This window comes from Aegilops tauschii, chromosome 3, assembly GCF_002575655.3.
Source record: "Aegilops tauschii subsp. strangulata cultivar AL8/78 chromosome 3, Aet v6.0, whole genome shotgun sequence".
Taxonomy (NCBI): Eukaryota; Viridiplantae; Streptophyta; class Magnoliopsida; order Poales; family Poaceae; genus Aegilops; species Aegilops tauschii.
This window is the reverse complement of record NC_053037.3, coordinates 295,531,245-295,557,425: the sequence shown is the minus strand read 5'-3', so window position 1 is coordinate 295,557,425 and position 26,181 is coordinate 295,531,245. Positions and strand designations below refer to the sequence as shown.

The 26,181-nt window shown below is 49.6% G+C and overlaps 2 protein-coding genes across 3 annotated transcripts; one reads left to right on the top strand and one right to left on the bottom strand.

Moving 5' to 3' along the window:
- Nucleotides 1-8,106: 8,106 nt before the first annotated feature.
- On the bottom strand, nt 8,107-12,574 carry LOC109757492 (uncharacterized). Its single transcript, XM_020316310.4, has one exon. The coding sequence runs from the start codon at nt 10,507-10,509 to the stop codon at nt 8,404-8,406; it is 2,106 nt and encodes a 701-aa protein (XP_020171899.4). The 5' UTR covers nt 10,510-12,574; the 3' UTR covers nt 8,107-8,403.
- A 2,054-nt stretch (nt 12,575-14,628) lies between these two features.
- LOC109757487 (uncharacterized) lies at nt 14,629-19,309 on the top strand. Of its 2 annotated transcripts, none has more exons than XM_040403915.3 (5): nt 14,629-17,651; nt 17,727-17,837; nt 17,936-18,098; nt 18,174-18,719; nt 18,806-19,309. In XM_040403915.3, the coding sequence occupies exons 1-5, from the start codon at nt 17,581-17,583 to the stop codon at nt 19,115-19,117; spliced, it is 1,203 nt and encodes a 400-aa protein (XP_040259849.1). In that variant the 5' UTR covers nt 14,629-17,580; the 3' UTR covers nt 19,118-19,309. Both variants share the same exon structure in this region; 1 of them encodes a protein (XP_040259849.1).
- The last annotated feature ends 6,872 nt before the right edge of the window (nt 19,310-26,181 follow it).

The window sequence follows — 26,181 nt, the reverse complement described above, 5'->3', positions numbered from 1 at the left end:
GATTCTCTAGGCCAGGTTCAGCAGTTCCCGATCTGCGTGCGCCTTGCACATCAGCGCTCGTCGATGGGAAATCGAGTACGGATCTGAGCCCTGCTCCACCTCCTCTTCTGATTCCCTCCACTCCCGAACGCAGAGAGTCCAGGAGAGGATGTCCTCGTGGATCCGCTCCGCCCACTCCCTCCATCTTCTCCCCCTTGTCTACCGCAGGACCTCCGGCGAGACTGCGTTGAGGGGCCGCAACATCTCCGGGAACGCCTGATAGACAAACGACAGTGGCATCCGAAATCCTCTCCCCTCCCCGAGCGGCATCCCCGTGGATCTGAGGGTGTGAGGCAAGGGGGGAGAGGTAGGTGGTGTGCTGGAGAGGGCAAGGGTGGGGGCAGCGCGGTGGCGTGAGGAGGAGCGTGGTCGCGAGAGCGAGACTCATGAGTCACCTCTTGATTGAAGCGTGGATGAGAATGTGTTTTCAAAGTGAAATCTAGGACAGAACATTCCCTGTAAAAAAACGGACGGCGCATGTTGTCAAGTAAATATTGTCGCGGATGTTCCACTTTACCTTGGGTGGTCTTTCTTTTAGCCGCAGGTGCGCATACCCGCATATCTCAAAACATAACTTTGAATATAAAACTGTTTTTCTGACTGTAAAAGGGAGGAATCCTCTCCCATATACTCCCTCCGTCCCATAATGTAAGACACTTTTTTGACATTATACTAGCATATATGCCCGTGCGTTGCAACAGGAGATAAAATAGTATGCATTTAAAGTCAGTGAGAATTATATGTGCAAGCAAAAACCATGTGTGCACACGGAAAAGGAACATTTAGCTTCTCGGTTTCGCCACGTGTGAAGTAATCAATCCGCTGTTTTTTCATTCATCGATCGAGGGCATTTAAGAGTTTTCTTACGTCATTGTACGCCACACAAGGCCCATGAGTTATTCAATTTACTCTTCCTTTCAATCCTTTCAATCGAGGGGATTTTAAGGTATGAAGTTCTTGAATACTCTAGGAAACATGAATAATTTTTAAAATCATGAATAGTTTTTAAAAAATTATGTACACTATCGAAAGAATGCGAACAAAATATGAAAGGGGACATCTTTTAAAATTCACAAACATGTTTTGAAAACACCAACTTTATTTTGAATTTTGAATTTTGAGAATTTCACTAAAACATGAATATTTTTTAAATTTGTAGCATTTTTTGAAATGTCATTTTCTTTTTAAAATCTCGAACAATTTAAAAAAACAATATGTTTTTAGAAAAAATGAGCAACTTTTTGCAAAGTTCCAAATATTTTCGAAATAACAACAAAATTTTGGAATTATAAACATTTTCCAAAAAAAATCTGGACTTTTTTGATTTTTTTAGTTTACGAAATAAATTCTAAAAAAATGGAAGGGAAAAAAGAGATAGTGAAAGGAGAATAGAAATAGAAGTAAAACACAGAAAAAAGAAAAATGGGCCAGCTCATTATTGGTTGTCCTGTGCGAAACTCCAAGTATTTGTTGCCCAGTGCGGAAAATAGAATTTCCCAACTGCATGGGCATAAAAATAAGTGGGCTGGCTTCGATGGGCCAAAGCGCGCGGCCTACGTACGGAAATTCTTTTTCTAGCAGACAAACACATAAGAATTTAATAGATATAAATATAGATATGAATATAGACTAGTGTCCAAAACGTGTTATATTATGGAACGAAGGGAGTATTTGCATGTGTTTTCTATTTTGAATTGAGGTTGGTGATGCATGCATCATTTGGTTGTGTGGATGGATGGTGCCCAACCACACGAGGCCCAAAATATGATAAGCACAACTGGGCACAATCAAAGCAAATCATACCCCCAAACCGCACCAATATCCAAACACAGAAATCATTAAGCTCGACAGCTCATGCAACACTACAAAAACGCACGTACAAGTACGTACGTGGTATATCAGCATAGGCAAATCATCCACGATCACCGTACACAAGGTGTAGTATTATTGCACGCACAACATGATGATTCAAAATAAATAAATTATAAAGATCTTTCACTTTCTACGACTACTAGTAAGCATGCACGTGCAACACACGTCTCTCAAATATAACACATGCTTTTAGAAATCTATTTACTCCTGAAGTTGATTTTTTATTGAATTGATTTTTATTTAGTTCCCCACCCAAATAGGGTATCATGGGCCTAACGGTTTAAGCATGAGAGTGCAATGTACGATTCACACACACAACAATTTTTTAAATCGACAAACCATGAAAATATGTGACTGAATATATAATTTTTTTGGGATTTTATGACATTTCAAAAATAAATTTTCATGCGCGGAGCACGTGCTCCTGGGAGCCCAAATGGATTTCCTATGTTTTCTATAGCTTCATACTCATCAGACATATACTGTATTATGCAATAAAGAATATCCAAAAATCTTAATAATTTGAATTAAAATTTAACTTTCAATGGGTTCTTTATATTATTCACAACCTAAAGCACTCCTTGACTGACTTGATAAAAAAATGACGCCCGTCGGACACACACACGCACACGTCGTGGCCACACACACCACTGACACACACTCTCATCTTGCTCCCGGACAAGCAGCGCCTCCGCCCTCCCCACTGCATCCCGCCGCCGGCACAGGGACCCTCCCTTGCTGCGTGCTGCTTCGGCAGGGACTGCCCCTCTGCCTCGCCAGTCCCCATCGCTGCTGAGATGGCCGCCCTTCTCTTGCCTCTCCACCTCCGTCGGCGGAGGCGCAGACTTCCTCTCCACCAGATCCTCGGTCGTGGACTCGACATGAGAGCTGGAGGGCTCCCCTACGCCTACCTCCTCCTCCCGCGGGACAAGACGCAGAATCGGAGCGAGCGCCGAGGAGCGCCGGCTAGGACGCCTTGCTCCGATGGGTTGGGCGTGTCGCGAGCCTCACCGTGGCCAAGTACCACATGCTCCAGAGTGGATGGTCGACGCCCTCCCCACCTGGCCACCTCACCCGTGACTGGTATTTCGTCATCCCGCCTCTGCTCGATTCGGCTCCGTCCGATGGCGCTGCTTGCGCCTTGATGACGCCGCCGTAGCCACAGCCCCACGCCTCGCACGATGGCCGCCAGAAGCCTATGCCTTGGCCGCTTTAGCTATTGTGCGTAAGCGTGATCTAATAATCAGAAATGTTTTAATGTAATCCATTACTCATGCAATTCTATAGTATGTGGAAACTGCTCTTTTACACTGGTACAATTGCAGTCTTAAGTTGGAACTTATTTGTAGTTTATTCAGTGACTACATAATATCTCTATATAATGCCATACCAATAAGGCATATTTGATTAGTCTTGCTTGGTCTGAACATTCTTAAATGTAATTCAGGATGCTCTAGCTAATCTTTTTTCTCATTTCTGACAAGATGCATTGTTGTTTATCTGAACAACAGTTTCGTGGCATGAAAAATAACATATATATAACAATGCATTCCATGGGGCTGCAGTACTGGAAAATTTCCTGATCGTTGAGGCAATCAACATGCATTTGCATAGCTTCTGTAACTCAAATGAATGCTATGTAAATAATATTTTTTTCGTCTAACTATTATCAAAATGCATGCAGGTTTAGCTCTGACAGAATCAAGTCAATCAACTATGGGACAGGTACAGTATGCAGTTGGGTTCTAGTGTTTAGCTACAGTGCAGGTACATCTTCCTTGCTTAGTCTAATTGTGATTGTCAAATGTTCCTTGATTGCTAGATTTTTGTGAAATCTTCTTGTGCATATGTGAAGGGAAGCAAGCTTGGATTCACTGGATGATGTATACACACCAAGTGCACCTTGCTTTCATAATAGCAAGCAACCTCATATTGAGGTACGTTCTCTTCGCTTGCAGCCTTTTTAAGAGTTTGGTTTTTCCAGTTAGTCTCTTCTGATGGTGATGCTTGATAAGTGGTGTTTATCAGCGTGTTGTCTCAGAAAATCGCTTTCTCCGGTGGTTGATAATTTTAGCTCTATATGCTTGTGTTGCAAACAGCAGAAGCAACTGGACAACCATTTGTTTCATAAACTCAAACCATTGAACTTAAAAACATCACCTTCCGCAGCTGGTGTGTATCGCAGTTGAGTGAAAGCAGATTGCCCAGTGGGCTTCTCCGCAGTGTGAAAATCTGTCAGAAAGAATTGATCATAGATATGATTATACTTGTGACTGCTACATCATAAAGAACAGAAAAAATGGACAAACCAGGTGATATGGCCACGGGTGTCTTAGATGGAGTGCGCTTTCAATTTAGAAAGGAGATGTAGCTTTGTTATTATCCCTTGCCTCGTGTCTTCTTTTTAATATCTCATCCCTGTTTAGTGCATACCTCTCCTTTCCCTTTGTTTCTTTAATTCTTTTGGATCTGCTTTTTGACCTGTCTCCAAGAAAATCTTCAGGATCTATAAGGTCCAAGTAGGTAAGAGTTGGTGATATATTTATTTACCCTGGGTAAATAGCAAATCAAGTAAATAAGAAAGTCTTGTACATCTCATTTTGGAAATTTCAGAAATGATCAAGAGGTGAAGTCCACTTTGATTTTTACCTTGTGCAGACTTAGGTTTGTTGTAGGTCCTTGTAATCATGGTTTTCTTTAAAAAAAATCATACATCATCGAACCATGCTGAACTCACGTGTACAGAGTATGCTGTCATCATCTTACATAGCATCTTCTATAAATCGTACACAAAATTTCGGAATCTGAACTACACAACTTTGAAACAAACTGAAAAGTTATCAGCATCTGCACTAAACATTGGTAAGTTAGCTTTAGGAGAAACATACTCAAAGAATATCTGAGTTGGCCGTTATTCATCTTGACAGTAAGGCACGATAGTCATTAAATTCGTATTACGATTCTTCATGCCAACACTACAACCTACAACAGTAAATCATATATATAACTATGTCCGAAACTTGACATCATACAATGTGGAAGAAGGAATTAAATTGCCAAAAATATATACATACCTTACTCTTTAACTGCGTTTACTCGATTGCTGAGTCTGATGAATTGCTACATAAATAGCCCAAATGATTGCCTGGCCATATGTAATGTTGGTAAACATACAATGTAAGTACCAGAATTCGATCAGAATAAAACTTCGGCAAACCAACATTTAATTATTTAAATAAAAGTTCACCTTATTGAGTACAGAAGTGGCACTTGGATTAAGCATTTGAAAAACATTAATGCATGGTACCCAATACCAATTGGCAGGCCAACATATAAGAACAAATTTTGCTTAATTGTATTTCAGATATATAGAGAAGCATGTACTGATTTTTATTTGCACAAAATGATTAGTCGTAGATTGTCATAGAGATTTTGTAGTCATTTCGTTCAAATGGCTTAAAACTAACATAAAAATGTGGCAATCCATTGGCACAAATAGACTTCATACAGTACTCTCAAGTCTACAATACAAAACCAATTGGCAAGCCAACATTCAGAGAAGCATCTACTGAACTTAGGTTGTAGAAATTCAGAGAAGCATGTTCTGGATTTAGCAAGTAGAAATTCAGAGAAGCATGAGTGGAGGAGCCGATTCTACCGTTTCGTGTATGTTGTCTACCTTTTCCTATTATCAGTTGGGATGTCACTTTTTCTGTCTTCCATGCTCAGGGTCTTTTGATATAGAACTTGTTGACTATCTCACTTCCATGCTACAAAAGATAGGCATCTCCTAAATTATGTTTGCTAATTCTTTCATTTAGCCAAGTTGGATGTCAGTCCTCCCAATTATGTGCTTATATAATAACAGAACATATTAGAGAATAGAGATATTTTCAGTGACATGCATTCTGTTTCATGCAAAGCACATAAACACTATATTATAGGCCATTGCATTTTGTTTACTCGGTATATTAAGAAATAGGAGTACAATTGTAGTCATGTTTTTTTATGTCACTCTTTGTACTTATGAATTTTGACCCAAATCTGCCACGAGGTGAACTTTGACTGATGTCCGTCATTTTGGTCAATATTTATTTTGTTGTCTCAAGCGCAGATTCTTCTAATTACGGTACTCCTAATAATTGAATATGTGGGGAGAGTCAGTGTTCCATGAAACCAGATTGCTTTCCTTGCTACAGAGTATGAGCCACCTAGGTTTGTTTCCCGTCAGCTAACTTCCTACACCAAGCCGGCAGCTTGATGTTGAGGTAAAGTCTTAAAGAAAATTCTGATCGAAGTTTGTACCTGATCAAAGTTTGCTGGCTTGGTGGCGAGGGCGTCAACATGGCGACGGCGGCAGCCCGCGCTCGCATCCGTTGGTCAGCAGAGGAGAGCAGCAGGCGGCCACGGCGCCCCGCGCTCACTTCCGTGGGCCAGCAGAGGTGAAGCGGACGGTGGCGCCGGAGACTCTCGCCTCTGATAATCCTGTGTACGCTTTGGGGTGCGTCTCTAAGGGAATTCATGTTTGCTCTTTTAATAGTAGTATAGATATAGATACTCCTCGCCGAGCTTTCTGCCATGTTAAGTAGTACTAGTATATAGACTGTAGACACATGAAATTTGTATCACCTCGCCGAGCTTTCTGGCCATTTTAAAACATGCGCATAAAGCTCCCTATACCACTCTCTTCAATTAGAGTAATAACCTCAACACTGAATTCATCCTCTCCGGCCCCGTGTCGCTCCCCCGCGGGCGACCCGAGTGCTCAAACCCTAGCTGCCGGCCCCTCGATCCCCCCTCTCCCTCCCCTCCCTGCCGCCGCCGCCGGCGGGCGCCGCCGGGCAAAGCCCGCGCGGTGACGGTGGCGGCGGGATCTGCTCGCGCTCGCCTGGAGTAGGGGCCGCGGGGGGCCTTCTTCTTCGTCTGGCGGCGGTGCTCGGAGGCCGGCGCGTCGTGGCCAGTGGGGGCGCGCAGGCAGGAGATGGAGCAGGGCTGCGCGGCGACCTGGTTGGTCGCGGCGCGCGTGCGGGCTGGGGTGGCGCGCCCCGACCCACCTCTTCGCGCAGGGTTGCTATGTCCGGCGGGCGGCGCGGAGGCTGGCGGCGTTCGGTCTTGGCGCGAGCGACGTGGCGGAGCGCGTGCAAGGCGCGGGCGGCAGGCGTGGTCTTGCGCAGCGTTCTTCTCGCGGGCGGCGCTGGGGCTCGCGGTTGGGTTGGAGGCACAGCGGGGGCAAAGGCGAGGGCTTTCTTCGGATCCTGGCGAGGAGCACTTCTGGTTGGTGGCTGCAGGTCGAGCGCCAGCATCGGCGGTGGCGGCGGCGTTGGATCAGCCATGGGGGCGGCGGCGCCGAGATGGCCCTGCCAGGAAGGTGTCTTGGCGTGCAGCGGGCGTCCGGCCGCCTCCGTGTGAGGGATCGCGGCGATGCCCCGGTGGAGTTGGCGCCGGAGTGAGGTTGGAGGGGCGGGCTAGATCCAATCTGGCGGCAGTCTCTTGGTGTCGACGACGGCCGTTGGAGCGGATCTGGCTTTTGCTCTGCTTGGAGGTTGTGGTTGCTCCTCGATGGCGATGTTGGTGGAGGTCTGGTTCACGCTCTCTCGGCAGTGCGGGTGGTGTGGGACCTCGGCTTTGCGGCTTTGACGGATTTGCTGCGGTGACGGCGATGCGAGGCTTCAGGAACGGTGCTGCCTACCTCGTCGGAGTGGAGATGCGCAACGTCACGGATGAAAATCCTATCCGGTTTTTGGCCGGCCGGCATCGATGGCACCCGCGGATGTCGTTCCCCTCTCTGGAGGCGATGTCGAGTGTGTCGCCATCTCCCTCGTGATTGGTGTTGGCAGTTGTCTCCGGGCGAAAGCCTTGGTCCTCTGGAGCGGCATGTTGGCGGCGTCTACGACGTCGTTTCTCTGTTGGGAGCATCATGCAAGGAGACTGAGCTTCTTGTTGGCGCTCCTCCGGTGTTCGTCGTGGCCCTGACCGCTCTCCTCCGGCGCTATATATGGTCGTCACGGATGAACCCAAAGAAAGCTGGAGTTGCTATTCTTCGAAGGTGTTCGGTATCGATCAAGACGCGGCGAGGTGTTTCGGTTTTGGGCAGGTTATCCGTGTTGTAGTTGTGATGTCGTGTGTGGCTGTCCTGAGGATAGCCGGATGTGTTGTTGTGCTACGCTCGTTGTTCGCAGCAAGTGGTAGGGGTCATATACTAATTTTCTCTCCTTCTATAAAGTTATGGTACGCAATTTGTGTACCCTCGAAAAAAAAATCATCCTCTCCACAAGCAATCAATAACCCAATCTCACTGTCAATTATCCTAAACTACCCAAAAATTTGAGAAGAAAAGTGAACCAAATCTCATGGAAAATACCTCAAATAACCCAATACCGAAAATAAATTCCCTTTTCATTTTGTTTGTTTTGAAAAAAAATTATTCGCTTTTCTCTCTGTTTTTTCCAAGCGTCAATGCAACACCTCGGAAGTCAGAAGTAGAATTCGAATTTAGAAGCCGACGGCAACAGCGGCTGCGGTAGCGGTTGCCGGCGTCTCCGGCAACGACATATCGTCATCGTCATCTTCGAAGAGGGACCCAATGATCATGAACTCCCCGTCCTCCTCCGCCATGGTCACGGTCGAGCCTTCTTGGATCTGCAGCTTCTCCCGGTACGAGTTGATCTTCTCCAGCTTCAGCCCGGCGCGGAAGCGTTCGATGAAGTTGTCCGCCTTGGTGTTCACGTCGGGGCTCGCGCAGTACGACGGTGCCGGTGACGCAGTGACCGACGGAACCTCCTCCTCCCCCTCCAGCATCGGCGGTGGAGGAGGCGGTGGCGGCATTGGGGGCGACGGCGGAGGAAGCGGGTAGGCGTAGTACACGACACCGCGCCTGGGATACAGTGGCGGCTGCTGCGGATACCCCTGCGCGCGTATCTGCTGTTGCGGGTGCGCGCTCGCGCGCGGCGGCCGTGTCCTCACTGGAGCTGGCGCTGGCTGCGGAGGAGCGGGGCGAGACGGAGGCTGTGGCGGTTTCCTTGATCGGCGCGTTGGTGGGGGCGGAGGTGGCGGTTGCGGTGGCGCGAGGGAGTTCATGCGGCGGCTCTTGCTGCCTCCTTTCTTGAAGAGGTTGGAGAAGATGGATGACGGCGGCGGCGGGGGAGGGGGTGGCGGCGGTGGCGGGCGTGGAGGATTGGCACGGCCGGTAGCTTCGGGGCTCGCCGATGCTTCGGACGAAGGCGACGAGTAGTGGTCATCGGAGAGATGGTGGTGGTGGTGGTGGTGGTGGTGCCTCTCCCTCTTCATGATAATGCTCTTGCGCTTCTTCTGGTAGAAGAGAGCAATGGCGGAGGCCAGTTCCTTTGCGCCGCCCACGCTGCCGCTCCTCTTCTTCTTGCTCCTCGACATTGCCGCCGGTGGCGGAGGAGGTGGTGGCGGCGGAGTCCCTGGGGGAAACATGGCTGGCGATGGCGACTGCGGGTGATTGATCTCTTCCACTGTAATCTCCTTCTCCACTTCTTCCATTGTCGGCAGGTTCTCGAGGCTGCGGCGGCGACGGCGAGGCTGCTGCGGCGGGGCAGGTGGTGGTTCTGCGGACGCCATCTCCAATAGCGTAGCGCCCAGCTCCTCCGGGCTCCACGTCCTGCTCCTCGCCGGCGTAGCGCGAGTCTCCGTGGGACGCGTCCTCTTCTCCTCCACCTCAACCATCTCGGGGAGCCTCTCGAGGCTGCGTCGGCGACGGCGAGGCTGCGGCGGTGGGGCAGGTGCCGGTGGTGCGGACGCCATCCCCAGCAGCGTAGCGTCCAGCTCCTCCGGGCTCCAGGTCCTGCTCCTCGCCGGCGTAGCGAGAGTCTCCGTCTCCGCCGGATGCGTCCTCTCCTCCTCCACCTCATCCATCTTGGGGAGCCTCTCGACACTCCGCCTCCGCCTCCTCGCATCCTGAGGCAGCGGTCTGGTGCGCACCTCGTAGGTGTCCACCGGGATCGTCTTCACATCCGACGACGTCCTCCTGAGCGACCGATCGGCGTCCCGGGCCCTGTCGGGCCGCTCGTCTCGCCGTGTCCGGTACAGCTCGGCGTCGTCGTACGAGCGCCAGGCCAACTCCGGTGACGCGAGGCCCCAGACGCCGTCGCTGTCCAGCCGCAGCTCCGGGTAGGAGCTGCTGCTCTTCATCCGCCGGATCCCCGTCTGGGCGTTGTGGTTGGTGTAGGAGTTGTTGAAGCTCGCCCAGACGTCCTCCGTGCTCGGCTCCGGCGTCGCCGCCGCCGCAGGGGACACCCGCAGATGGCTCTTGGGCGCCGGCGCCGCGGGGCCGGGGGGCTCCCCATCGCCGTCGCCCCCACCGCGGCCGAGCAGGCCGCAGAGGATGGCGAAGAGCACGAGGCAGAGGTTGACAACGTCCCAGCCGCTCTTGAGCGTAATCCCTCCGCGCTGGAATCCGCCGCCGCCTCGGCGCACCGCGGAGGGGAGGAAGAGCAGCAGGAGCAGGGAGAAGAGGAGCACGAGGAGCCAGACCTTGGCGCCGCCGGCGGTGCCATTGTCGTCGGCGTCGGCGGTGGAGTAGGAGGAGGAGGTGCTAGGACCCGTGCCGTCAGCGCTGGAACCGGTCCTCTCCATGGCGCCCGTGTTGATTCCTCGCGTCGTCGCACGGTTGAGATGCGAAAGCCAAAAGCGCAGAAAGGCCAAAGCGGCAGCAGGCAGCAGCAGCAAAATGGTTCGTGTGTGGAGCTTTTTGGATCTCTCTCTCTTTCGCTAATCTGCTGGCCTCCTCTCTTTCTGCGTCTGCTTTCTTGTTGGCTGGTTATATACGTGAGGTGAGGTGAGGTGAGGTGAGGGGAGTGATACACGCTTAAGTTGTTTGTCCGGTTATATTATGCGGCACGGAATCGAAATGATTTTGGTTGAAGAAAACGGGGAATGAATGAATGATTGTTGGGCTTCTGAGTCTATACTAGTGTAATGCGTTGGGCTAGTGAACGTTAATCTTTTCTTAATCCATCCAGCACAGCACTACTGGTAGCCAGTAGGAGTACTAGTAGGAATTACGCGCTTAAAATTCGGTGTGTCCAGGAACCTTCCTTCGGTTCCAAGTACACCAGGACTAGTGTAGTAGTTGCATCCCAGTGTTTGATTAATTAGTCTGTGCCAAACTGACTGGTGGAATGTACTACAACTAGAAAATCGATGGATCTCACCAGTAGACAGCAGTACAATGCACGGTCTATGCCGTCGGAGTATATTGTCTGCTCTGCTCTTTCGTTTTACGAAATGGACTTTAAAAAAAATTATACAAAAGAGAAAAGAAAAAAGAAATTGATTTGTTTCCCCGCTGTGGCGTGCTGGTTGTTGTGAGCTGAAGCCTGAAGCAAGCAATGTATGTGTGCGCTAGCTGTTGCAACAATCCAAGCTTTTAAGTTGTAACGTCCCGGCGCGTCGCGTGTCGGGTTTTCTTCCGGAAATGCTCCCATTCAGCAACTGATGCCAGCCCAGCCAGGGTTTTCTTCTCTTCTCACCCTCAAAGTTAAGTTGAGGCCAACAGAAAAAACCCAAGGAAATTTAGCCTTCCAATCCACAACTAAGCAACACGTTCTCCTTGCGGCTAGCTGGCGGGAATTCGGTACGGTATCACGGAGGAAACAAAACATCCACCCCAGTATAGTAGTCCCACAATTCCGCCTATTTCGGTGGATTACTTGGCCTGAAAGTGGCTATCGTTGGCTCAGCGCAGCAACCGCGGCTTGTTTTGGGAAGTGATCATGATCGATCGGCAAGCAACGATCTAGCTAGCTAGCTGTGGCTTACAGCGGAGCAAGTAGAAGGAAATGGTGGCCCCTCTTCCTCTTGGCTCATGATTCACGCAACGACCGGACCATACAAATCCATGTTGGGATCATCTCATCTCATGGAAGTAGCACTAGAGCACTTAGGCCAACTCCATCGCGCGGATTTTTTGTCCAAAAGGACCCCCTGCCAAGATGAATTGACAAAAAGGACTACCTGTGAATCAATTTGATAAAAAAGACCCCCTCAGCAGTGGCGGCAGCCGCGGCGGGCGACACGTGGCACCTGCCGCCACGCCAGGAGGCGGCGGGCCCTGCCGCCACCGCAGGAGGCGGCCACCCAGCCGAACGGGAATCCCAACTACTCACCGCGCCGCGACGGAACGGGGCGGGCCAGGTGGGCCCTGCCGCCACGGGCGGAGGCGGCCTCTCCTGGGCGTGGTCGCTGGCTGGCCGACAGCTGCTGCTGCACGCGGGCCGAGGCGCGGGCCCTGCCGCCACTGCTGCTGGCGGCATCTTTCCTGCACGCGCGACAGCTGACGGCGCTAATTCCGACACAGACAGCCCTCATTCCCACGCGCGGGAATCTGTGAACTTTGACCCTTAGTGCCGACACTCAGCGGTGCTCTGCACTGGTTGCTTTGGCGATGCTGCTGCCCAGGAATCACTCCGGTTTTTCCTTCTTTTGCCTCAGCGGATATGACGGCACTGCGGGAATCACTCACACGCCGTGGGAACCTGTTGTGCTGACACTACAGGGATGCTCTTCCTTTTATATAGTATGCGTATGCTCCGTGCGCAAGCACACTCTGGCCTACTCTTCTACTCTCTGCGTGCAAGAACAGAGAGAAAGCAAAACTGACTAGGCACTTTCACTCGTGATTTAGGGCGATTTAGAGTTGGATTTTGAATATGCTGAAGTTGAAGAAAAGATAGGCGAAGGTAAGATCTATCCATTTTTGTTGGTTTCGTTCGCATGCATGAAGTTTGTACTCTTTTTTGTTTAGTTCATAACTATGTGTTCTCTGTTGTGTTAGGTATTATTTTATTATTTTTTGGAGTCATTTAGAGCTTCAGGAGTAGGATTTGTGTAGCGAAGTGAACTACGAAGTTTAAGATCAAGGTATGAGCTTTGCAATACATTGATTTATTTGTGCATGCAGGGTGGTAATTAGTTCGTCTTTAGCTCGTTATTAGCTATGCGATGGTAGTGCTTAGTGGTTAGAAATAATTTCAGACGACAGATGTAGCATTTATACTAGTTTTTTAGAAGAGTAGGTTGAAGATGTTGTATCAATGTTAGGTGCGTCCATTATATTGACATGCGGGAAATCTTAATACGGTAATTAAGAAAAAATTGTACTGTAATTGTTCATTGCATGTGGTACGTTATTTCATGTGGTATGTTTATTAATAAGTCTATAGTTAGGAAACCGTAGGTCTACTTTGTTATGTCGCAATAATCTAAATTTTATATGTTAAGATTAGGTGCTAATGTACTTAATGATGTATGTAATTAGGTAAAATAATTCATCTTAGTAGCAAACAAGGAGGAGATGACGTGATTGAAGAAATTGTGTATCCATCTTGGCTGTCCCTTTTAAGGTGATGACCACATACATGCAAGTGCTATTTTCATACTCTTGATAGCAGGAAGAAAAATCCGTGTGTAATATTGATTTTCATGTGATAAATAGGTTGACTCCGTTCATATAGCACTGGTGACGGATATTTATTGGAACTATTTTGACGCTTAATTGCATTCGCAAGCACATCCATATTGGAGCTAAGGAATAAAATGATGCCGTAATTTTGATAATATTTTTTGTATTGATGTACAATTGTGAATAATGTGCATGCCGCTGCAAATATTATTATTTGTAAATAAATGATTGTTATCGTATGATATGAAAAAATTATATAAAGCCGGAAGAAATTAAATGTTTTACTCATATGATATTAAAATGTTATTATCGTACTATTATGTTTAGTGGTTGTTTGGATAGCGAGTAATTACCATCGGTTTTGTCATAACCCGTTGTAAGAAAATTAGTTTTTACTAATAGTCGTTTTTCCAAAAGCTCAGTTTTTGCATGTTACGAGAATCAGTTTAGGATATTTTTGGGGTAGTTAGAGAAAAGCAAACAGTTTTAGTTTGTGACGCTCGTAGATGAGTTAGAGAAAAAAAAGATCTCTAAATACCCATTAACCAAACAACCCCGGAAAGTCTAAGCAAATGATTCTAAAAACAAAACGCATATTTGTAACGAAAATACGATTATTATTTTAGTCGTCTGATATGTAAATGTTGTCAGCGTACTACTATTAAATGTTCAGTTACTAATTGTTTGAAATGTAAACATGTTCAGTTACCAGTTGTAGTTAGAGACATGGTGAACGTGGGTTACGCAGCTGTCAGAAGGTGCATCCGAGCGGTGTTTGGCCCAGGGATGCAGGGAAAAAATGACAATGGAGGCCTTCGTCGCTGACGGAGCAAATGATGGGACAGCTGCCCGTTGGGGTTTGCGGCCTGTCACAGGTGATCAGTCGTGGGGGTCGTACATGAGGTTTGCAAGCAATCCCAATAACCCAGTGTTTGGTCAGCCGATGGTGTATGTGGAGTTCATTTCAGTCACTGATGTTGTCGGATGCAGTAGCAGGGGCGGTGAGGTCGAGTTGGCTATCACATCAGCCCCTAGCATCGGCCCATCGGAACCGACGGGCGACCAACATGTGTATGACACAGGATATTGGTCTGCGGCTGTTGACATGAGTGAACACGTGGAGGGATTGCCGGAGGCGCTCGATGATGACGATCACTCTTCCGCGCCTTCTGAGTCAAGCGAAGAAGATGTTCCTCCCCAGAGGGCGGTCGCGGTGTCACTGCAACCTGGGTTTTTACAGGATATGAGCATCACAAATGAATTTCACTATGTTTCTGGCCTAGAAGCGGGGAGCCTGGAGGTTGGGCAGGTTTTCCCAGACAAGAAGTCTGCTTACCAAGCAATTAATAGGTATGCAATCGCCCTCCACCGCCAGCAAAAAGTGAAGCAGTTTGATAAAAAAGAATTGAAGGTCATATGCATCCACACCGCGAAAAGTTGCCGCGGAAGAGTTCTCGCTAGACTGAAGCCTGGGGTATGTCAGTCATGGCATATCACAAAAATAGTGCAGCATAGCTGTGAGCAAACTGGGACTCTTTCAAATCACTGCAATGTGACGGCAAGATATGTGGCACAGGTGATGGAAACGATTGTGGAGGGAAGTCTCAACATTAGTGTTAGGGCTTTGCAAAAAGATGCAGAAGATCAGATTGGCTTCCCTGTCAGCTACAACAAGGCTAGGCGTGCGAAGGAAAATATATTCAAGAACGTGTATGGAACCTATGAGGAGGCCTATTCTTATGCCCCCAGAATGCTTCATCAGATAGCAAGTGCTAATAGGGGGACTCAAGTTTGGCGGAGAGAACGTCAGAACCCAAAGAACCCGGGTGAGCTAATCCTGGACCGCTTATTCTGGGCATTCACCCAGACTATACAAGCCTTCAGGCACTGTCGCCCGGTATTATCAGTTGATGGTACCTTTCTCACTGGAAAGTACAAGGGCACACTATTGGTGGCGATTGCAGCAGATGCAAATAATCAGCTTCTTCCTATTGCATACGCACTGGTCGAGAGCGAGAACAAAGATAGCTGGTTGTGGTTCCTGAGCTGCGTGAAGATGGGTGTCGTGAAAGAGCGTTTAGGTGTTTGCATCATCTCTGATCGCAACACAGGATTATTAAGTGCTCTCGACATAATTAAGGAGTCGTCAGAAGAGTGGGGGTGGCCGGATCTAGAGGGAAGGTGGTGCATGCGGCATTTGGTAGCAAACTTTTACTCCAAATTCAAGAATAAGGATTGGTTCAAGTTATTCAAGAGGATGTGCATGCAGAAAACTGAAGCCAAAATGAATGCTATCTGGGCAGGTATCAATGGTGAGATCGAGCGCGCGGCCTTGGCGCAGAGAGAAGACCGGAGGGGTCGAAGGACGGCCATAAATTTGAGCCAGTGGATCGGCGAGAATTGCCCTGATTTGTACAAGTGGGCGCAGGCTCACGACACCGGGGCTCGGTATGTCAATGTGCGAGCCAAGTACGTTAAGGGTCACCACAGAGGATCAAAAAAGCAAGCTGTCACCCTCGGCCCAATGTCCTGTGAGTGCACGTGTAACAAGCCCAAGCTTGAGGGCTACCCTTGTAGTCATGTGCTCCGGGTGGCTGCAGATCAAAAAATCAGTGTTGAGCCATACATATCACCGTACTTCAACATGTACAATCTGTACAACACTTGGAACGGTGAATTCTGGGCCTGGGGCATTGATATGAACTACAAAATGATGTGGCCAGATGGGCCGAAATGGGTTCCGAACGCCGACTTGATGAGAACCGCCAAGGGACGACGTCAGTCTAGGCGTCATCGCAATGACATGGACCATAGCCAGATGGGAGAACCAAGGCGATGCCGCGTTTGTAGGTGTCCTGGACATTCACGTAGGAAATGCCCGTATCGAGCGAACAACACCGCATGATGTTGATTTATCTGTACTCGCTATGTCTACTTATATTTGTATTAATTTAAATTGAATATGTTTGTATTATTGAATCTCTTTGTGTTATTGTATTTATATTTATTTTAAATTGACTCTCTTTGTATTATTGTGTTATTGTATTTATATTTATTTTAAATTGAATCTCTTTGTATTATTGAATCTCTTTGTGTTTTTTTGTATATTTGTGTGCAGGTTATGGCTGAAGTGTCGCGGCTTTTGGAGGGGCCCCATGACGCCGGCCACCGTTGCCACCTATTTTTGAACCCAAATAAAGAACATGATTATCGGAGTTTCAGACTTCGAACCGTAAAGAAAACCTGGCCAATACACAATTATTTCATCCCTCACCTTGACGCTTATGGACTACATGCTTTTGCTAGGCTCACATCAAGCGAAGACCCATCCCAGTTACGTTCGGACCCATCCCTTTTGACATCCCTCGTTGACCGGTGGAGACCTGAAACCCACACCTTTCACTTTCATTTTGGGGAGCTTGCACCTACACTGAAAGATGTTTCTATGATCCTTGCTCTACCAATTAGAGGTGAGCCGTTAGTCTCTCGACGAGTGTCTAAAACTTGGGGCACAAAATATATCAGACTGTCTTGGGATGACAATGCTAGAATCACAACGTACTGGTGGCCCTCGTGGCATCCCACACCCCCGGCTTCATGATAACTTTCTTATTTTTTCTAGCTTCGCTGATTCTGAGACGAGGAAAAGACATCTGTTTGCATATTTGTTGTGGCTTCTCGGGGTTATGTTTCCAAATTCACACGGGGACGTACTTCTCCCTGGTCTCATCTACATTGTGGAGAAGATGGTAGATGAACCTTTACCCGAGCAACCAAAATACAGCTTCGGTTCTGCCATTCTATCTCATACATATAGAGGCTTTTGTGGTGCCACACAAAAGACTTCCTTCGCAAAAAAAGCTCCGTTACTTTGTGTCCTCTACAAGTTTCTACAGTTGTGGTCCTGGGAATACCTCCCTGTAGGATGACCTCGTATAATAAATCCCATACACCCATACGACTATAGCGAGGGCAGCTGTGTAACTATGGCCAGCAGGTGGACAAAGGCACGGAAACATTGGTTTCCAAGTATTGTGAAAAATTGTTACCCTATATACCACCAGCAGTTTGAGGCACTTGATGAGTCTGTAGTCACATGGAACCCATGGACTCAGGAGCATGTACAGATGGTCTTTGATATACGACCCATCACAGCAGGCATGTTGACCGATAGTGCATTCTGGCTGACTCGCTGCTACTTATTGTTCCTGTGGTGAGTTGAGCCTTACAACCCAGAGCGTGTCATGAGACAGTTCGGTCTGTATCAGGAGATTCCACCACCTTTTCCAAGATGTACGGACGAGGAAACCCATAAGTAAGATGTGACCTCCCTAAATAGTTAGTGTCCTTTTTAATTTACTAAACTCACACTTTGTTACATAATTTGCAGGCTAACCAATATGGGCCACGGTTGGAGTCTTTACGATTGGAGGGAACGCAACATTCAATGGGTACAGAAGTGGGAAAATGAAGCGCTAGCAGATATAGTGTATCAACTTAGGTACATTTTATTTACATTATTTTATTACAATGACCATACGATGCGTGAAGATGCTTTGCTTTCATCACAACGGTTGATGTTATTATATAATTTTGCAGACCGTACGATGGAAGTACAGCTCAAGCGTACAAGCAGTGGTACTGCATCAGCACGCGTACAAGCCTGGCCGGTCAACCAGCTACGATACCAACAAATCTCACGCATGAGGAGCAGATGCAGAGACCTGTTGAGCTGCATGCAGCTTACTATCATGACCGGATGGTAATCACTAGTAATTTTTTCAGGTCCATCATTTCATAATCATTTCAACCAAATAACAACCAAATATTTTTCCAGCTTCAAACTGCCAATGACATAGGGCAGATGGCGACGGAAAGCATGCCGCCCAGGGGACAAGCTATCAAGTCATTCAATAAACGTTTTAAAGAATACGTGCTAACAAAGTTGAGATGTGGTAGAGGCGACGACGTTGTCATTGGAGCGTACAACATGCCAGTACCGAGGTCAGCCAGACCGAGTGCGGCGCCGTCGTCCAGACCGAGCGAGGCGCGTACAAGCCATGGGCAGTGGGGGGAGGGTCCGGGTACAACAACGACATTGCCACGACATGACTCATCTCTGCCACTACATCGCTCTTCTTCAGTGCTGCTTCGTCAGGGGCAGACATCACAGGGCCATGGCATGGGCTTGGATTCGATGCCCGAGCTGTATCTTTCCCCAAACCCATATGCATACACAGGATATGGCGCATACACTCAAGGTGAGGGATCTCAGCCGTATCTCTCCACGCGAGGGATCTCCATGCCCGAGGAGACTCGTGTCCCAGATTTAAACCAGTACCAGGTAGAATGTCCAGACAGTACACGCGAGGGATCTGATCAGGTAGTCATGTTTACATTTTAATGCATTTACAGTGATATTACATATTATCCTCTAACAGTTTTTGTTTACAATGTTTCTATGTGCAGGGCATACCTGATGTAAATTGGGACGATGAGTACACCCAACCTGGCGACAATGTTAACGCAGTAGATACAGATTTCTTCAGAGAGGATGTTATTGGCCCATCTTTTATCCCTGAGGAGTCACAACAACCATACGCCTACAATTACGCATCAGGTTTGCAACAAGGATTACAGACTCCACCACCTATGCAGGAGTCGCAGACACAGGAAGACCAACTGGAGTACGGTCGCGGTCTTCGTGTAACTCGACCACCTAATCGCTTGGAGCTTTCCAGTCCGAAGGGAAGGCCAGCTGGCCGTCGTCGACTACAATGATTCAACTATCCACGTGCGCGACCCATTGTATCTACATATGTCAGTATCGGACTTTTCGATTTGAACATCTATGTATGCTGAAATAAAAATGCACCAGTCAGGAACAATTTTTCCTGCCTATATCTCCCGCCATACTATCCCGCTCCACTCTTCGGCTTATGTTTTCGCGCAACCCTTTCCCCTCAATATTTTCCCGCCAACGCTTTCCCTCCATATGTTCCCGCCACCCGTTTCCTGCCAACCCCTTCCCGCCATATCTTCCTGCCACCCGTTTCCCGCCAACCCCTTCCCGCCATATTTTCCCGCCAACCCTTTCCCGCCATACTGCAGTCGTTCTTTCCCGCCATTTTCTCCTCTCTACCTATAAAACCCCCTTCAGACGGAGGTGGATAAGCATTCGAGTGTAGTGTAGTCGAGATGTCCCATTATCCTTTCGATCATAGTTTTCACCCTGGGATGAGCAGGACTCTTCTGAGGCTAGCTACCGATTTCAGGATGGACAATAGGATAGTTCCATGGGACAAACTCACCGGTAGTGACACCATTATGAATCAGTTGGCTCACCAATTACGTAGGTCTGGGTGGCCTGAAAGGACCTATGAGGAGGTACGTAAAAAACTTCTTAGATTGCATGCAAGGTGGAAGAAGGTAGTGAAGCCGGAGAGTGAAACTTTCAGAAGGACTGCATAAAAGCATCCATTTTTATGGACTGAGGAGAGCGAGGACGAAGATGATATCTTCATGCCGCCGCTTCCGGGTTCTGCATCGTCAAAGGGCAAGAGTTCTGCATCGTCTAAGGGAAAGAGTACTGCATCCTCGAAGAGCAAGAGTTCTGCATCGTCCGAGGGTAAGAGTTCTGCATCGTCGAAGGGCAAGAGTTCTGCATCGACGGAGGATGACAATGATGCCTTCATGTAGTTTTTAAGCTATATTCCAGTTCTACCGTTTAATTCAGATGTACTTGCATTATTAGTTTGTACTCTCTTATTGTAGGGCATTATGTTCTATCTTAATTTCATTTTGTAGTTCTTGCATGATGTTCGATATTAGTGGAGGGAAAGAAAATGCCACTACTTTATTCTAAAACTATATATTTTTTCCATTACGACACGGTACAACTGAAAATAAGATACATCGTAGAATTGAAATAAAGCTACATTTAACTACTGAAATAAAGCTACATTAAACTACAGAAATAAAGATACAAATGATTGCGAAATTTAAAATACTACCACAAGAATCTACTGAGTCCAGCGTGGATATTTTCCTTTTCCATCGCCAGCTTCTTCCGCTGCCTTGGCCTCACGAGCCCTTTCTTTCTTTCTCTGCCTCTCCGCCTCACGAGCCTCCTTTCACTGTCGTTCCTGCTCCTCCATGCAACGAGCCTCTTCCCTGTTTTCTTTCCTAAATCCTGAAAAAAACGGTGTTGCTCCGCATAGTATTATTTTAACTCTCTCTCTTGCTCTGCTTTCTCCTCAGCTTCCGCCTTCTCGCGTCGCTCTTCCGCATAGAAACTATTCCACGCACGGCGACTTCTTTCACGAATCTCAGTCACTGCCCAAGCCGGCATCTCCGTGTCAATCCAACGATAGTACATGCACAGAGGCGGAGGGGACTACAACAAGAAACAAGAATGTTATTAAAGAATCAATCAAAATACCAACAATATCTATTCGTGATGGTTAAAGCATAACGGAGGCTTGTCGTACTCTGAAATAGCTACGGTTGGATCTTCCTCATAATTGGCGCACATGAAAAACTTCATGCCCAACCAATCTGAAAAATCCGTCACCTCCTTCACCTTGCAAAGATCGCCACACCAACACCGCAGGACTGCCATCCCCGGAGGCAAACTTGCATTCTTCATTTTCCTCGGCCTAATGCTTTGATCCGAGCAAGGCAAACTCATACCGGCTAGAAAAATGTGTTACACACTTTGCGCAGTGGCGATTTCAAGGATGGCTGGACGAAGATGACGAGAGCCTCGGTGTCTCCTTTTATAGGCTCAGACGACAAATGATGGCCAGAAAATAAACGCGAACATACGAAATTTTACGATCCCTGTAGTGTCGGCACAACAGGTTCCCGCAGCCTAGGATTCCTTCCGCAGTGCCGTCGCACCCACTCAAGCAGAACAAGCAAAAGCAGGAGTGATTCCCGGACAGAAGAAAAGCAGGAGTGATTCCCGGACAGAAGAAAAGCAGGAGTGATTCCCGGGAAAAGCAGCAGCACATCAGCGTCCATTTCCCGCCGTTGGAATTAGCGTCGTCAGGTCGCTGTCATGGGAATCAACGCCATCAGTGGTCAGGGGCTGTCGGCCAGCCAGCGCGCCAGGAGAGGCCGCCTCCGGCAGTGGCGGCGAGGCCCACCGGCGGGGCCCGCAGCCTGCATGGCCTGTCGGCCAGCCAGCAACCACGCCCAGGAGAGGCCGCCTCTGCCCGTGGCGGCAGGGCCCACCTGGCCCGCTCCGTTCCGTCGCGGCGCGGTGAGTAGTTGGGATTCCCGTTCGACTGGGTGGCCGCCTCCTGCGGTGGCGGCAGGGCCCGCCGCCTCCTGGCGTGGCGGCAGGTGCCACGTGTCGCCTGCCGCCCCTGCCGCCACGGCCCAGGGGTCTTTTTTGTCAAATTTATCCACAGGTAGTCCTTTTTGACAATTCTGTTGGCCAGGGGTCCTTTTGGACAAAAAATCCATCGCGCGATCCCAAACGGACGTCCGTTTTGTCCGGATTCTGTCTGTTTGGATAGGGCAATGGGGTCGTGTCCGGGCGTGTCCTGGGATGTGGTGGCCATGCGTCCAGCGCGCGGCCGCATCCGTTTGCCTCATCTTGTTCGCCTCCATTTTAAAAAGAGAGCAACGTTTCAAATGCCACGCCCTAGTTCAGGCCAGCGGCCCTAGTTCACGCCGCAACAGAGCCAGCGGCCTACACGTCCATCGCCGGCAACACAGCCAGCCTTCAAAATGAATAGTTGTCCTTGTCGACAACACAACCAGCGGCCGACAACACAGCCGGTCTCCAAAATGAATGTTTTTCTTGCCGGCACACAGCCAGCGACCTAGCGGGCGGGCGGCACCCATGCCAGCCTCCAAAAAAGAACGGCCACGGCTGATCGGACGACCTAGTTCAGGCCATCGGCGTCGAACATCTCCTTCTGCCTGGCCTCGAACCAGCTCCTCGTCTTCTCGCTCATCTTGGACAAGTCCACGCTCATGATCGCAAGGGCCACCTCCTTTGCTTTGGTTGCGGCATTGGTGGCCTCGATGTCGAGCTGCCTCTACCTGGCCGAGACATTGGCGGCCTCGATGTCGAGCTGCCTTTGCCGGGACGCCTCCTCCATGTCGATCTTCCTCCTCTTGGCCGCCTCCTCCATCTCAAGCTTCTTCCTTTGAAGCTCTAGGTATTGCTTCATTTGCTCGTCCTTAGTTTGCCGCTTCTTCTCGTCCCTCATATTCTTTTGAGACATCATGCCATGCAAAGTCTCATGCAAGGCCATGGATGAGGCATCACGTATGTCGTCCACCTTGGAGTCTGTCTTGCCCCTCGGCCTCTTCAACGCCTCTCTTCCTTTGAAGTTCATGGTATTGATCCTTGAACTTAGGGCATTTGTTGATGATCGTCCAACAATGCGTAAGAGTGAATGGCTTGTCATTTTGCCGGGCCTTGAATGTTTCCAAAGATTGAAATGCCTACACCACATGATCAACAACAATTGAACATGCAAACATATACAAGGCCGAAGTCTCATGGCCGTAGCAAGGAAAGGACTAGGATAAGGAGAGCATACCATGTCCCCAACGCCGAGACCACTCACGGGCCGTGCTTCAACGCTCTCAAATGCGGTGCAATACTTGTTACACTCTTGTTGGATGAACAACCACCTCTTTTGAATCGAGGTGATGCGACGGTTGCTTATAATTTGGTAGGGCTCAAACATCTTCCTTTCATGGAATGTTTTGTGGACTCTCGTCCAAAAAACAAGGCCCATTTGTTGCGCGCCGGTCTTTGGATCTTGGCTAATCTCCATCCAACATTGGCAAATCAACTTGTCCTCATCTTGTGTATATGAACCCGTGCATGCTCTTCCTCCTCTTTTGTGCTTCCGCTCTTTGAGTGAGCTTGTCGATGAACAATGGCTCGCCACCAATATCAATGTCATTGCCTTCTTCTTCATCACCATCACCTTCGCAATAGATGTCATCGTCTTCGTGCCACGAGTCACCATGGTTGTAGCCAGCACGGTCGTCGGCCTCTTCATCAACAACGTACTGGGCGCGGCCATCCTGACTTTGGGTCTCCTCGGGGTCGTAGGCACGGCCCTGCCCACCCTCGTAGATCACATCCTCCATGAACTGGTTGTAGAAGGGGTCGTCGGCGGGGGGCGTTGGTGTTGGCATTCCGTCGAACAAGACGCGGGGGGACGACATGGTGCCCGTAAACGGTGCCCGTGCATGCTTTCTTTGCATCTCGACGGCCGGCGGCCGGCCGCGGCTGCTGGACCCAGGCGTGATGTTGAGGTCGATGACGGCCGAGGGGCGCGGAGTGGACGGCGCGATCACGCCAACGTCCGGCGACCCCGAGAAAGGGTCTGGGCGTCGTGCCTTGGCGGGGGAAAGCCGGGCGACATAGGCGTGGTCCGCGACGTCGGCGACTAGCAGTGCGGCGGCCGGGTGACCGACGAGCCTGTGCTTGCCAGCCGACGGCCGCTGCAGGGAAACCGGCCGGACGACACATGCCAAGCATGAGGAGGGCGTGCGCTTTGTTGACAATGTCCTCCTCGCCGCGCGGCCTCCATCGCATCGCGCTCGGCGGCGAACTTGGCCACGGCGGTATTGACCTTGACGACCGCCCTCCGGCTCCTCCTCTTCGCCGATTCCGCGTCCAACTTTGCGATCTCCTCCGGCGTGCACTCCGACCGCGGCATCCTTAGCGCCTTGGCCGCCTTCTTCTTCACCTTTCCGGGCGGGTCGACGGCCAGGCCGCCGGAATTCGGCTGGGCGTCGGCCATGGACGGGGAAGGGAGGGTGCGGCGGGAGGGACGTGGGAGGGTTTGGGGGAAATGGCGCCAAATAAGGCGGGCGGGGGGTTTTGCTTTGTGCCACCGACAAGCGGGCCAGGGGAGGACAAGCGCGCGCGTCCCGCCCGTCCGCGCGCTGTCCATTTTGCCCCAAAATCGGCGCAAACTTGGGCCGGGATGGGTCGAAAGCGGACAAAAAACAAACAAAAGTCCGTTTACTCCCGCGCGCTGGGCCGTTTGGTTTGTCCCTTTTACCCCAAACGGACGGGCCTGGATAGAATGTGGTCGCGTGATGGAGTTGGCCTTACTTAAATTTGGTCCTTCCCTTCCTGACATCCGGCCGAGTACCTCCACCATTTTCTCCCGAAAAGAGGCTTTACGCTTCATTCATAGTGCATGTCGAGTGATTCATTCTCGTAAGTGTTCCCACCAAGCCAAAGTTATCTTCATCCTGCGACATCCATCCATCCATTTATTGTTACATAATATTGATAGTGCGAGCACGGCAAGCAGGTAACAAAGTACTCCCTCTATTTCTAAATATAAGTCTTTTTAGACATTTTAAATGAACTACATCATATGGATGTATGTAGACATATTTTAAAGTATTGATTAACTCATTTTGCTTCGTATGTAGTCACTTGTTGAAATCTTTAGAAAGACTTATATTTGCGAATGGAGGGAGTAAGTACTAATAATACTGGCATCAGATCAGAATAGTAAACTCGGCCTCACCACACAAACAAATGCTCTGCCTCCTGGTATGGTACTAACAAGGTTCCAAACCCAGGAGGCAGCTAGAGTCCACACAAAGCAACAACATGCACAAAGAAAGCGGTGATTTGGACACTAGCTAGCTAGCCACGCACTTGTGTAGGGTGCACTCCCGTACCGAGTACATATTGTATCAGAAATAAGGCCAACTTCAGCGCACGATCCTAAATGGACGTTTGTTTTGCCTTGCTTTTGTCCGTTTGGGGCTGCAATGGGGTCATCCATGTTCGTTTGGGGCCGTGTGTCGGTGCGCCCAATACGTGGCCGCTCCCCATATCATGTCTAGGGTGGACGTGATATAAAAAATCACAAAAACTCAAAGAAATGCCGAAAAAATCAAATAAATGCAAACATAAAACATAATTAAACAATCTCCACGGCCCGTCGATGCCCCGTTCCACTGTTCTTAACATAAACATAATTAACATAAAATAAAAAAAGCACAGCTCGCGCGCTGCTGCAGTGCCCGTCGATGTCGTGCCCGTCGTCGTCTCCTCACGCGTCGTCGTTGTCGTCGTCATCGCCAGTGAGGTCAATGTAGGGCGGCGGCATCCAGAGGTGGGGCGGTGGTCCCTGGAAGGTGGGAGGCGCTTGCACCACCTCACCCCGTGGCGACGTCTCGCGCTCCGGTGACCGCGGCGGCGTGGGGCATCAGTTCATGGCGCGCACGGCGTCAGCCATGTCCATGGCCGTGCACGACCAGCTCCACCGCTGGCCCACCAAGTGCGGGTGGAACGCGGCGACCGGCTGCTCCTCCAGCACCTCCTCCTTCACCTCCTCCCTCACCATGTCCAGCATCTCTAGCTCCGGTATGGCCACGTCGCCCGCCGCAGAGAGGGCCATCATGGTGTCCAGGCCCTCCCATTGACGCTCATCATGCATGTTCATGGAGTCTTCCATGACACGTTGAATGAGCCGGGCCTCCTCCTCCTCTGTCATGCGAGGAGGTGGTGGCGGCGATGGCGACGGAGAGGGCGAAGGTGACGGCATCGGCGTAATGCCGCGCACCCGCCTACACCCGCGCACTAGGGAGGGCTGGAGCACGCGCTCGGCGCTCTGGACGTGGCCGCCGCGGGCCCGACGAGCTACCAGCAAAGTAGGACGCGCGTCGCACGTCGTGCTCGTCTCGAAACCAGGTGTCCCAGAGAGTGGAGTCGACGACGTACCTGGGGTCGTAGTACAGGTCGTCTGGCAGGAGGCGGCGGCGGTGTTCGATCTCCTCGCGGCGGGCACGGCCGCTCGTCGGGACCGGCGAGATCGGCACCCGATTCACGGACA